Source organism: Stylophora pistillata, chromosome 5 (genome assembly GCF_964205215.1).
Source record: "Stylophora pistillata chromosome 5, jaStyPist1.2, whole genome shotgun sequence".
Taxonomy (NCBI): Eukaryota; Metazoa; Cnidaria; class Anthozoa; order Scleractinia; family Pocilloporidae; genus Stylophora; species Stylophora pistillata.
The window spans coordinates 26069635-26083155 of record NC_142523.1 but is presented as its reverse complement, the minus strand read 5'-3'; the positions used below and the strand labels follow the sequence as shown (position 1 = coordinate 26083155).

The 13521-nt window shown below is 36.0% G+C and overlaps 1 protein-coding gene across 1 annotated transcript in view; it reads left to right on the top strand.

Annotated features, from left to right (window-relative positions):
• Window positions 1–4265: 4265 nt before the first annotated feature.
• LOC111347475 (hemicentin-1-like) overlaps window positions 4266–13521 on the top strand; it is a 165603-nt gene continuing 156347 nt past the window's right edge. Inside the window, exons 1-7 of the mRNA XM_088760008.1 lie at window positions 4266–5059; window positions 5982–6023; window positions 7047–7295; window positions 9781–10053; window positions 10903–11184; window positions 11822–12094; window positions 12944–13225. Of these exons, the coding sequence (XP_088616134.1) occupies window positions 4885–5059; window positions 5982–6023; window positions 7047–7295; window positions 9781–10053; window positions 10903–11184; window positions 11822–12094; window positions 12944–13225 (1576 nt within the window). The 5' untranslated portion in view covers window positions 4266–4884. The remainder of the gene's footprint in view (window positions 5060–5981; window positions 6024–7046; window positions 7296–9780; window positions 10054–10902; window positions 11185–11821; window positions 12095–12943; window positions 13226–13521) is intronic.

Below are 13521 nucleotides of genomic sequence, written 5' to 3'. Positions count from 1 at the left end.
GCGGTAAAATGTCGCTTTATCTTTTGTTACGGAAAATTAATCGTTTTCGCCTGTCTCTAAATGGTTCACTTATCACAAAACAGGAATCCATAACTTGGAGCGTAAAACTGCTCTTTGTTCCTGTTTGCTCTCTGTTGTGTCCGAAAGAGATTATGATATAAGTACAAAAATATGTTCAAAGACAAAAGTAAATTCGCATTAATAATAACGGTATTTTAAACCGGCTTTAAAATGACACAACATTTAAGTTTAATTATGTCCTTTTTCTATTTTATCTGGTCACCAACGTGTCATTGACAAAACAGGTCGTAAGTATCTTCTTTTTTTTTTTGCTATTTTTCATTCATTTTCACATTTCTGACGCACCAGTCAATCATTATGACAGAGACACAGAGTTACTACGATTTTTCGTTATCTCCTTTTGCGAAAGAGTAGAGTTGTAAGCTTTCCTGACAATGAATAGGGCGAGCATAGTTTTCGCCACAGTCACCCTTTATAATATCATAGGTGACAAATTACTCCTTAATTTTGGCGCGAAATCTCAGCGCTAATTTCACATGTGAAATTACAAAATTGCCATGGTAACAGCTCTTGTATCTCGATCACAGCCAAGATGGTGTCGAGATTTAAGACGGTGACCCTTAAAGAAGTTACGAAATTAAAGGAAGCGGCCGAAAATTATTAAAGGCACGAAGTATTTGAAAGGTATTTTCTGTGAAGAAACTCAGAAAATTACGAACTTTAAAGTGCACCTACACCCAAAATATTTTTTTCACTTAACGAAGTAAGCTTATTACTTTGAGTATTTCTGCGCAAAAATTTTCTTATTTGCTCAAATCTTCCATTTTCTATGCCCAGTCAAAATACGGAAAATCGGCCGCCATCTTGCCCCACAACCGAGTTTAAAGAGGAATGGCTCTAGTGGGTAATGTGACGTCAAATCGAGAACACGAAAGTCTGCATTTTACACATTTTCACTTGTTTGGGAAGGTTGTAGTCGATAACTGTCCGAAAATATGCCAACTAAGTGTTGTAGAAGGATGTAGCAACGTGCGAAATTTGCAAGAGGGTATCGTGCTTCATACATTCTTCATACAACACACCTAGTCGGCATATTTCGGACAATATCGACGACAATCTTCCCAAACAAGTGAAAATGTGTGAGATGCAGACTTTCGTGTTCTCGATTTGACGTCACATTACCCGCTAGAGCCATTCTTCTTTAAACTCGGTCGTGGGGCAAGATGGCGGCCGATTTTCAGTATTTTGACTGGGCATAGAAAATTACAGATTTGAGCAAATTAAAAAATTTTTGCACAGAAATACTCCAAAAAATAAGCTTATTTCGTTAAGCGAAAAAAAAATTTTGGGTTTAGGTGCACTTTAACAATAATCTACGCTTTAAACGAGAACTATATTCTTCTTCATGTTCTCGGTTTTCGATAGGATAAACCAGTAAAAAAAATTACGGCTGTGAACGTTATTTGTCACCCACGATATTAAAAGGTAATCAAATGGTTTTCTCGCGAAATTAGGAAATAATTTCCCTTGCGTTTTGTCAAAATTCTCAAATTTACTTCGCCTAAAAGGCTCGGGAAATTATCAGAATTTGACAAAACGCAAGTGAAATTATTTCCTATTTTCACTCGTTGCCATTTGATTATATATACGAATTGCAGCCAAGAGGAATACTTTGGTAAAGTGACCTTTTTACCAATGATGGCTGACATATGTCCAAGACTCTTTTCCGGTCAGACTTCCCCATTCAGTGCCGATATGGTCACTATTTGAAGTACTCAACAATTGTGGCAAGTGTTCCACTAACAAGACACTTTGTCTTAACCATACCAAGATCAAGAACTATGAAAGTAATAACAAATGTGCATCACTTACTAAAATTTCTCTCTTTCCCATTACCTACCTTGACTGACAAACAGACGGTAAGTATGTGGTTTTTTTTAATAGTAATTTTGGTGGGTTTAGCATGTCTTTTTCACTGCTTTAACTACTGCAGTAACCATCATGTAATATATATTTATATTTCCCTGTAATGTTCTCTTGGTAATAATAAAGATTACAATTTTCGTTTCACAAATATTATTAGGAACAAATATATGGATGAAAAATTATGATCACTAATAAACACGGTATTCTGATATTCGCCCAACTACCCAGGCAAGTTGTATTTGCCTAAAACTGCTTTGAGTCGTTTTGAACTGGGTTCTTTTAAAAATATCATTTCAGGGTGAACCATAAGTAGCTAAGGATCCGGTGTCGATCAAGTGGCTCAGTTTAAGTAAAGATTTTAATGGCATCTGTAGAAGACTGTGACATTGAAGTGTCATTCCTTTGATACTAAAAATTTAAGTCTTGATTTTATAAATAGTTACATATCAAAACAAGCTATTGTACAGAGGTTTTGGACAACCGATTAATGAATATCAAATCTCTTGCTATTTAGGTAACTCCATTTATTTTTCTGTTCTTGTTTTTTTGTTTTTGTTTTTGTTTTTGTTTCTATTCCATGGCCTTGGTTCTGATAAAACCATTAGAACGTAAGTATATGCTTTATTTTTAAATAAAGCATTTGTAATTTCATGGCGACTTTACAGCGCCTTTACGTTCACACATTGAACTGGGGTACAGGTGTTATGTGAAGGAAAAATTTTGCAGCATTTTTTAATAAACAACTGGACGTATTTGAGCTGAAGGTACATATTTTAATTTATTTCTATATGTTTTACTTTACATGCCAATTCTTCAATCACTTAGCTGGTAAGTTGAAGAAATCTTATCCCGCGCAATTTTTATTCTTAATTTTTATGCTCAAAACGACAATTTTTTCTTTATTACTTAAAATCCCATTTACCATAAGATCCCGTGTGAATTACTTATTTTTTTCGGAGCCTATGTCGATTAAGTGTTATAAAAACAAATCCAAGCTATTGTAACCTATTGTTCCCCTCTAAGGGAACTCAAATCAAAAGGAAGCATCTGGCATCCACTGCTCGAAAATGCACTTGATTAAGGATTGCTTATTCTTATTCTAAGTTAAGTTCTCGTAGCGACGAATTAGGACTATGAAAAATCAGTCAAACCTCTAGGAACTCATATTCAAAGTAAGCAGTTGGCATCCAGCGCTGGAAAAAGAACGCAATTAAGAGAAATCAGATTTTGCATCTGATTGGCTGAGAAATTAAAATGGAGGATTTGACGTAGTAAAACTTCGATATGACCATGGATTAATACCGACACATCCATTAGAAATTGCTTTTCCTTTTAAAAGTACAATTTTAATCAATGAAATCTACGCTGACATCCATCAATGTGCGTAAGGTGTATCTCTGTGATTTGGTGAAGACTACCATAACGGGCCTCTTATATCCTCTGATCTACTTGTGACCGCTATCGAGGAACATTCTATTCAGTAAGGCTAACGTTTTCTACTATGTGATAACGACTGAATCTCGCCAAGGACCACAAACAAAAATGTTCAAGGTGTCTGACTTATGAGCACTATAAATTTTTGACAGACGCAGAATAGAAATTAAAACCGCAAGTATTTCAAGGACTAGTCATACGACACATAAAATCAGTCAAACTCATAACTCGAAATTGGCATGAAACACTTGAACTGGACTCTAAAAAGGCAACCCATCCTTAGCAGTTTCAATTAAGTTTTTGGGGACTTATTTTCCCGCGTCGCATCCTGGGAAAATGTTTGAGAAATGTAAAGTTAGGTGCTATCACTCGCTTTTCATGCGTTACTGAACCCATTTCCTTTTTTTCTAAAAAGTGTACAATGGATTGCTATTCCATAACTTAAACCTATATTCACATTAGATTCACATCATGAACTACTTATCTTTTATTATCTCATCTTTCCTTCCAAGCCAAAAGGGAAGGTAAATATCAAAATCTTCCTTTCATATTATTAAAGAACTCTCCTGTGAGTCAATATACATCATTGACTCTTTGAACCACCTGGCTACTGATCAGCAAATTGCAATCATAAACAGAGCAAGGGAATCTGGGGGTGTATAGCACTGCACTGACGATAACCGATAGCTGTTTCTATTAAGTGTTAAAGTCGAAAAGACGTTACTGTCAGTTGTGGTCAGTTACTATGTATTCTGAAAACCATGTCAGTCATGTTAGGACTGATCGTTTGTCTCATTTAAAAAACCCTGTTATTTTATTTTACTTCAACATGAAAGAAAAATAAGACAAACAGACAGACTGGTTAGTTTAAATAAATAAATAAATGATAAGTGAATTAACGGGTTTATTTAAAATTATTTTTCTCTTTCATGGCATACTTTCATGATTTATAAGCGGGTGAGTACAACAGGTTCAGCTAGTTCATGAAGCTTATGATGTGGTTGCCAAGTAATCCAACGTTATATTAAGCCATTCATTTACTTACCGAATGTGCAATCTTTCTTCTTATGTTCGTCTAACGTCCTCATCCTAACCTGTTTAACAGACTGTAAGTAGTTATGCTTAAACTATCGTTTATCAGTAGGAATAATAAAGTTGATTGAACAAAAGAATGCTTCCCAATAAATGGATACAGACAGGACACAGTGTTCCTTTGTGGATCAGTGGATAATGCCAATACAAAGATTCATAATAGAAGCAAAACTTGAATATGAATGGCTTCGACCACCCTCTGCAAAAAAAAAACATAAACCAAAAATAAACCTCACTTTTCTGCACTTGATAACATGATAAATCCCAGCGGGATGTTGGTAGTACATGGATGATGCTTATAAATCGGGACCTGTAAGGCGGCTGATTTATAAGCTTTAAGCCATCTATCTTTTTAACGTGGTGATTTTGGTTTCAAGTCTACTTGGAAATTAGAAACCTGGGATATCGACGATGATAATTATTTACGTTGGTATGCTTTACGGCAAGGTACATATTTATGTAGCTGGTAAAAAATTTCCCCCAATGATTTCTTCGCACAACCTATTGTTTTTAATTAAAGGTTGCATGGCGTGGTCATCATGGACTGACGACTGCAAAGAATGTAAACAGAACCGGGAAAGAGTTGGTAAGTGACAGGACGATATTTTTTATACTTGTAATTCGAAAGTGCAAATGCGGGTTTTTGCCCGTCGTTTCTTAAAGACTACAAACGTATTTTTAAGATTTTATTCAAATTAATTTATTCAATTTTTATTTGCTCAAATTTCTCATGTATAGAATGCAATGTATATAGTTTACGTCATAGAAAGTGCAGCGTACAGGGTTTTATTCACGAGTTGTTTGTGTCTAAAACCCGAACAAGCGAGGAACGAGCGAGTGAGGGCTTTTGACACAAACAACGAGTGAATAAAACCCCGTACAAAGCACTTTCTATGTCGTGAGCTGTTTATTGCACATAACACGAGAATTTTCATTGTAATAGTTTTCTGAACGCAAATTAGAAACAAAAACTCACTAACAATGCAAGTTTAATGGCAATGGAGAATATCGTAGTATATGCATGCGAGCAGTTGCAGAAGTTTTGCGAGCTCGAGGAAGCAAGCGCGCGTGCAATTCTTTCAGGCAATTCGACTGGTTATACTTTGACACGTGAAAGAACTGTACGTCATTCTGATTGGCTGTATAGGCTTTTTTTACATGTGAAACTAAAGCTTATAGATTTCTACGAATGAGCCTTATGGAATAAAATTATCGTGCTATGTGTAATAAAGGCTGTTATTAAACTCAAGGGCGTTACACCATGCACAATGGACTGATAACCAGACATGAACTATTACTATGGTTAGAAAAGTACCAAATGTATGTTCAAGTGATATTACCGCCGGACTAAATTCATTCCCTGTCTGTTTCCCATTTTCTTAACTGGGAATTGTCCAGGAACCCTCAGGAGTTGTTAACGACCACTTTATTCTCAGACAGAATGAAGTGGACTTAAGATCTAATCGTTTATTACTTTTAAAAGATTATCTGGATAACTTTACTTCTAGAATTTAACTGCTCAAGAACTCAGGAATCAAGGCCTTGTAAATGTAAGTGGTTGTATGCATGAGGAGAAATGAAAGGACTCAAGTGTTGGTCGAAACACTCTTCCCCCATTAATTATTTGCAATTAAAAGAAAAAAATAAAAAAGAAGAAAAGGAAAAATGAGCGCGTTGAATTCAAAATTTTAAATTTTTATTTTTGCAGGACTTTCATCATTTTCCAATTAGATGCTAGATTTATATTCTGTCAGGCAACAGAGAGCCAATTTCTCTGAAGTCTGAGAAAGGAAAGATCATTACATTTTCTTGTAGACTAGGCATGATTTTAGCAATCGAGCGCTTTCTATTTTCTTAATCAAAATAAATATGGCTTTTACAGCAGGGGAAAGCTTGGGAGAGACTGAAACCAAGATTGTGAGCGACACCCTCCCGCATCTTCTCTGTACTGGTTATTAAGGGACAATAAAAAACTCACACACCTATCATGAAAAGTAGGGAACGTAGCCCGCAGTGTTGTGGTCTGGCCTGTCTTCTGAAATTGGGGGCATCTGATAAAATTAGTCTGTACAAAAAACTATAAACTGCTCTAAGCAGTCTGTTAAGTCCCCCGCAAAACATTTTAATACGCACTTGGTCATACTGTTAATTTGCGCAATATAAATATAGAATTATTATCATTTTTATTAAAAGGGAGAAGAGGGGAGTGGATAGGCTCAATTTTTATATTTTTTATTTGTTTTTTCTTTTTGCAAAAATAAAAGGTCCTCCTGAAACAACTCTCGGTTTCACAATTCAAATGAGTTTGTATTTGAAGGGTTTTCCGAAGCCAGAGTAAAATTGGGCAAAGGATGGAAGGTTACTCGGTAACACAAACATGCTCACCATTACTGAAGAATCAAGTGAATTATGGAGTCGCTGATCAATACACGTGCAGCGCCAAAAATAATGAGAAGGAAAGCGAAGCTACTTTGGGATCAAATGTTACATTTTGTTAACTTTTAAATATTCTTTTTATTTCAATGTTTTTATTTTCACCTACTTTGAATTGTATCTGTCAATTCTTTGCCCAGGTCCTCCTAAAATTAGTTCTCATCTCACGAACCAGTCGCTTCCGTATAATTCATCCCTTCAGTTAGATTGCGTCCTGAGAGCTTGTCCAAAACCTGAGGTACTCTGGACTAAAGATGGGGTGAATATCGGCAACAAGAACACTTTCACGATTCGTCAAGCGAGGCTAGAGGACTCTGGCCAATACACATGCAGCGCCACAAACAGCTTAGGAAACAAGACATCCACTATCTGGATTGAAATTATCGGGGGTATGGTTCTCATTGATACAAGCGAAAAAAAACTGTGGCTCATGGTCACTGGTTATAAGTATTGGTAATTGCATGGGGTCGCGTAAGATTAAGGATTAAAATCACGCGTGCTTTCAGAATTTGCTAAAATTGGCCGAGTCGAGCAGCGACGAGTGCAATTTTAACAACTTCTGAAAACACAAGTGATACTGATCATTAATTTTACAAGAACCCATTGTGATTGCTCGTTAATGAAATAAAGGGAAAAATACTGTCAGTAATTAACTAAAAGAATACCGAGTAATCAGTCACAGCAAACCATTTAATGTCGACAAAGAATCAATCACCAGAAACGTGCGAATAAGCTGAATGAAATTCTATTATTGCACAAACATACCAGGACATTGAAAACCAGGCCTGCTAACAAACTTTCAACTTTAAAAATATAAAGTTGGCGCTTTTTCAAACAAAGTTAAAGCGAAGTTAATTTTGCCCTCTTCACAAGCAAAATTAAGAAAAACTACCCTCTTTATTGAGCAATCAGCATTCAGTAGCTTTGCCCTATATGTTATTAGTTAATGGTAACATTTAAAATACGATTTCATGTTAGCTGGTATATCAAGCGTAGATTGGTTTCTTTTGTTTAAATAAATGCCGTTCATTTTTGAGGCGTTGAAAGGCTACATTTTTGGAGCGCCAAAAAAACGTGACTTTATAGATCTCAAAGCATCACTTTGTGACAGTATTTCTCGTATAAGTACCTTTAAGATTTAAATTCATCCTTTCTTTTTCGCTTGTCATCATATTCCTTTGTAAATAACAATGAATTCAGGCGTGAGGGCCTTGAAGTTGGTCAAGGTGGCTATCATTACATCATAAACTATATTCATATCAAAATAATTGAAGACGGAGAGAGACTCGATAGAACCATCCCTGTAGCTTCTTTGAGTTACATTTACCATCACTCGTTGGTTTTTCTATAGAACGGTTCTCGATCACATACATTTGATTCTCGCATTGGATATCCCGCCAGTACAGACAAAAGTTCACTCTTTAGGAAAATCTATGGAAACCAGCATCACCATTGGACATTAACGAACAGTTCATGTCGTCCCGCTTTTGTTAACCGGCCAATTTGGATGTATTAAACGACAGTTTTACTTTCTGTTGTGGCGGAATGCTAGCGCTTTGTATTGTTTTGATCATCTGCCTAGTTATAACCGAAGTAAGTGTATACAATAAACATACAAAAACTGCTAATCTTGGAGCATGGTAGTATACGTTGTTTACGTCAATCTAAACAAACAATAAGAAAACAAAAGTAAGTGGATCTACGTACACATGCAGCGCCAAAAACATCGAAGAACTTTCTGGATTGAAGTGGTGGAAGTTATGGTTCTCATTTATAAATAAAAACAGCTGAAGTCTATTATCGGTTTAAATTTTTAACTAGATGACAAAGAAAGCCGATTCCTAGGTTCCACATCAGATTTAAGGGTTTCAAACCACATTTACATATACTTCAGAATTGATAAGCATAATGAAAGAGAACTCAGTTGATGATGACATCTAAACAGCGAGTACATTTCAACTAATATAAGAGATGTCAATTGATGTTGAATTTGGACGCAAACAGTTAGTTTTTGGGCAGTCTTAATCGATTTGTCTTTGTCGTGTCGAGGAATTTTGACTTTATAGATCTCAACACTCCATCTTTTTTGCAATGGCATCATTTAATATAAAAATTTGTTTGAGATTTGAATTGACCTTCCCATCTCTCTCCTCATCAAATTATTCGATGAATATTAATGACTGAGTAGTCATAATTTAATGTACATTAGTAACAGTATACGAGTTATAGTCTGTCGAAGCGGCTATCAGTGCAGCATTATGTAGTAAATATTTATCATTGAAGCTGGAAAGCGATCTTTGTAAAAACATTCGTGCTAAATCAGCGACCGAATTTACGAAAAGATGTATGAAAACAATCCTGACGTCATTATGAACTTGTACCCTTGTTACAACGGACAATTTGGGTCTATAAAATGACAGATTTGGTGTAATGTTTTCACGGAATCGAAACCTTTCGTCATTTTTTGACCATCGTTGCCAGGCTATTTATCGAGTTTAAGGACTTTACTATGAACTTATAGAAACTGGTAATCTTAGAAGATGGTAACATAGTTCGTTGACATTACACCTATTACACCCACCAACCTATAAGAATGAACTAAAAATGAAATGAATAGATAATAAAATTATCATTGCTCCGTACTTTTGCTAGGATAGGAAATATTTAAGGCAAGTAAAAAAATACTGTTTTAATGCCACATTGGACTGGACTAGACCTATCTTTACCAAACGAGAAAACTGATTGCGAGATCACTTGGATTGAGGATAGGTTTGAGAATTACGTAGTTTGCTTTTACGGGAAATCGGAGGGGGGTGTGGTGTTAAAATAAAATGGACAATGCGATCCTTAACTTAGTGATATTTTTACTTTAAGTCTGTCCCCAGATCATTGCACCTCCAACAGACCAATCTGTTACCGAGGGATACCCTGCCAACTTAAGTTGCGTAGCCTCAGGTGTTCCAACACCAACATTTGTCTGGGATTTTAATAATGGTGTCCTGCCATCTGGTATCCATCAGAGTGATCAAGAAGGAGAATCACTGCTGGAATTGCCATGTGCCACAAAAGAGATGGAGGGCACTTACAACTGTACAGCGAAAAACAAAGAAAATAAAACTAGTTCCTCTGCAGTACTGCGTGTTTATGGTAAGTTTATTAAAAAAAATTTTGATAATTGGCATAAAGAGAATATGAAGTTGAAGATGTTGGGGATGAACGTAGAGATAAAAATAAAGGTGTCGGTGGTGGTGAGAAAGGATGGAAACAGGGGTTCAAGGGTTGTGCATTTAGACTGTTTCCAGACTACACAACTTCAATTATGAGCTGATGTGTAAAGACAAAGAAACTAAGAGATGGAATAGGTATAATTATTGTTGAAGTTTCATTATCATCGAAGCTAGAATCTTCTTACATTTAAGTAAGCTCAAGAGTCAATACGGGCGAAATCAATCCTAAGTAACAATGTTCTTGAGCCTATTACTTTACGTAGGGATAAGATTTGTACCAAATTATTGGAAGGAATCCACTATTTGAGTCAACTGAGTAGATTTGGAAAGATTAATAAAGCAAGGAAAAACTAATGTAATGGCGCTATTGTCTTTTGATTAATATGCTTCATACATCTTAGCTGGAACATTAGATATCTCTGCTACGGAGATCCAGGCAGTTCAGATAAGAGCAGGAGGATTTGGAAAGAAAAGCCAAACTCAAAAATCATTTTTGCGCGTGACACAAGAATTACCAGTCTTGACAGTGATGGAAACACAAAAAACTTCTCCATTCCTGAATGAGTTAAGTTGCGGAACTTTGTAACTCGTAGTGACACTAGGTAAATTGAAATGTTCCGAAAACAATATTCAAAGGCCACATCTGGATCGGCGCGTTTCCATATCATTGTTTATTTGTCTGTTTGTTGGTTTGTTTTGTTTGGATACTGCAGCTGCAGTTTCAAAGTGAGATAAGTATTTTCATCGATTTTCTCTTTCCTAATGTAAGGAAAAGCCTCTGCTCAAGTTGTTCCAGAAACGCATCAAACACTCACATCAGGAGAAGTCCTCACATTGATCTGCAAAGTTAACAACGAAACCGTAAACATAAAATGGCAAAAAGATGGAGAATCATTAAAAGAACGAGCAGTTATAGATACCCGATTAGATGAAAGAAAGAGTAAACTTATTATTACTGAGATTGAGGAAGAGGACAGTGGTGAATATTCTTGTGAAGTAAGTAACAAGCCAGGAACCGCAGCTCGCTCTTCTGTGACATTGGACGTAAAAGGTAAGCTGGTGTTAATGCAAGGCCATTGCTCTAAACTAAAACCTCGACTTTTTATGTTCCTAAACTTTTTCATTTTTTTTTTTTCCATTTTGAGACTAAAATCTCCAAATCAAAACGAAGTTAGAAACAGTAGCAGCATCTCATGCGTGCAGATGGCTATGTTTTTTTTTATGGTGATGTACTTTGTATTTCGGGTAATTTTCCAATCTACATTTACATTTACAGGGAATTTTTAACCACTCTGATAGCAATCTCATCAAAATAAATAAATAAACAAAAATCTTTAAAAAAGAATGAACATATTTTTTTGACATCAGAGTAACCCCTAAGATATCTCTCGGTTTTTTATTCTTTCTCAAGTGCATGTCATAGTCATTGGAGGTGTCTCGTATTTGCCCCTAAAAAGCTATCCGCCATCAAAATCTTTTCAAAGCGCCACCATCCACATCAGAAGGAGGGACACTCAATCTGAGTTTCCTATTCCAGAGAACACAAAATGTAACCTGGAAAAACGATGGTGCCACAAAAGATTAATACGCAATAGTCAACCCACCCCTCTCTCCTTCCGTCAATGGACAAAATATTATCCTTCTTTCTTTTCTTCTTTTCATCATCATCGTGATATTTTTACTTTAAGTCTGTCCCCAGATCATTGCACCTCCAACAGACCAATCTGTTACCGAAGGATACCCTGTCAACTTAAGTTGCGTAGCTTCAGGTGTTCCAACACAAACATTTGTCTGGGATTTTAATAATGGTGTCCTGCCATCTGGTATCCATCAGAGTGATCAAGAAGGAGAATCACTGCTGGAATTGCCACGTGCCACAAAAGAGATGGAGGGCACTTACAGTTGTACAGCGAAAAACAAAGAAAATAAAACTAGTTCCTCTGCAGTACTGCGTGTTTATGGTGAGTTTATTAAAAAGAAATTTGATAATTGGCATAAAGAGAATATGAAGTTGAAGATGTTGGGGATGAACGTAGAGATAAAAATAAAGGTGTCGGTGGTGGTGAGAAAGGATGGAAACAGGGGTTCAAGGGTTGTGCATTTAGACTGTTTCCAGACTACACAACTTCAATTATGAGCTGATGTGTAAAGACAAAGAAACTAAGAGATGGAATAGGTATAATTATTGTTGAAGTTTCATTATCATCGAAGCTAGAATCTTCTTACATTTAAGTAAGCTCAAGAGTCAATACGGGCGAAATCAGTCCTAAGTAACAATGTTCTTGAGCCTATTACATTACGTAGGGATAAGATTTGTACCAAATTATTGGAAGGAATCCACTATTTGAGTCAACTGAATAGATTTGGAAAGATTAATAAAGCAAGAAAAAACTAATGTAATGGCGCTATCGTCTTTTGATTAATATGCTTCATACATCTTAGCTGGAACATTAGATATCTCTGCTACGGAGATCCAGGCAGTTCAGATAAGAGCAGGAGGAATTGGAAATGAAAACCAAACTCAAAAATCATTTTTGCGCGTGACACAAGAATTACCAGTCTTGACAGTGATGGAAACACAAAAAACTTCTCCATTCCTGAATGAGTTAAGTTGCGGAACTTTGTAACTCGTAGTGACACTAGGTACATTGAAATGTTCCGAAAACAATATTCAAAGGCCACATCTGGATCGGCGCGTTTCCATATCATTGTTTATTTGTCTGTTTGTTGGTTTGTTTTGTTTGGATACTGCAGCTGCAATTTCAAAGTGAGATAAGTATTTTCATCGATTTTCTCTTTCCTAATGTAAGGAAAAGCCTCTGCTCAAGTTGTTCCAGAAACGCATCAAACACTCACATCAGGAGAAGTCCTCACATTGATCTGCAAAGTTAACAACGAAACCGTAAACATAAAATGGCAAAAAGATGGAGAATCATTAAAAGAACGAGCAGTTATAGATACCCGATTAGATGAAAGAAAGAGTAAACTTATTATTACTGAGGTTGAGGAAGAGGACAGTGGTGAATATTCTTGTGAAGTAAGTAACAAGCCAGGAACCGCAGCTCGCTCTTCTGTGACATTGGACGTAAAAGGTAAGCTGGTGTTAATGCAAGGCCATTGCTCTAAACTAAAACCTCGACTTTTTATGTTCCTAAACTTTTTCATTGTTTTTTTTTTTCCATTTTGAGACTAAAATCTCCAAATCAAAACGAAGTTAGAAACAGTAGCAGCATCTCATGCGTGGAGATGGCTATGTTATTTTTTATGGTGATGTACTTTGTATTTCGGGTAATTTTCCAATCTACATTTACATTTACAGGGAATTTTTAACCACTCTGATAGCAATCTCACCAAAATAAATAAATAAACAAAAACCTTTAAAAAAGAA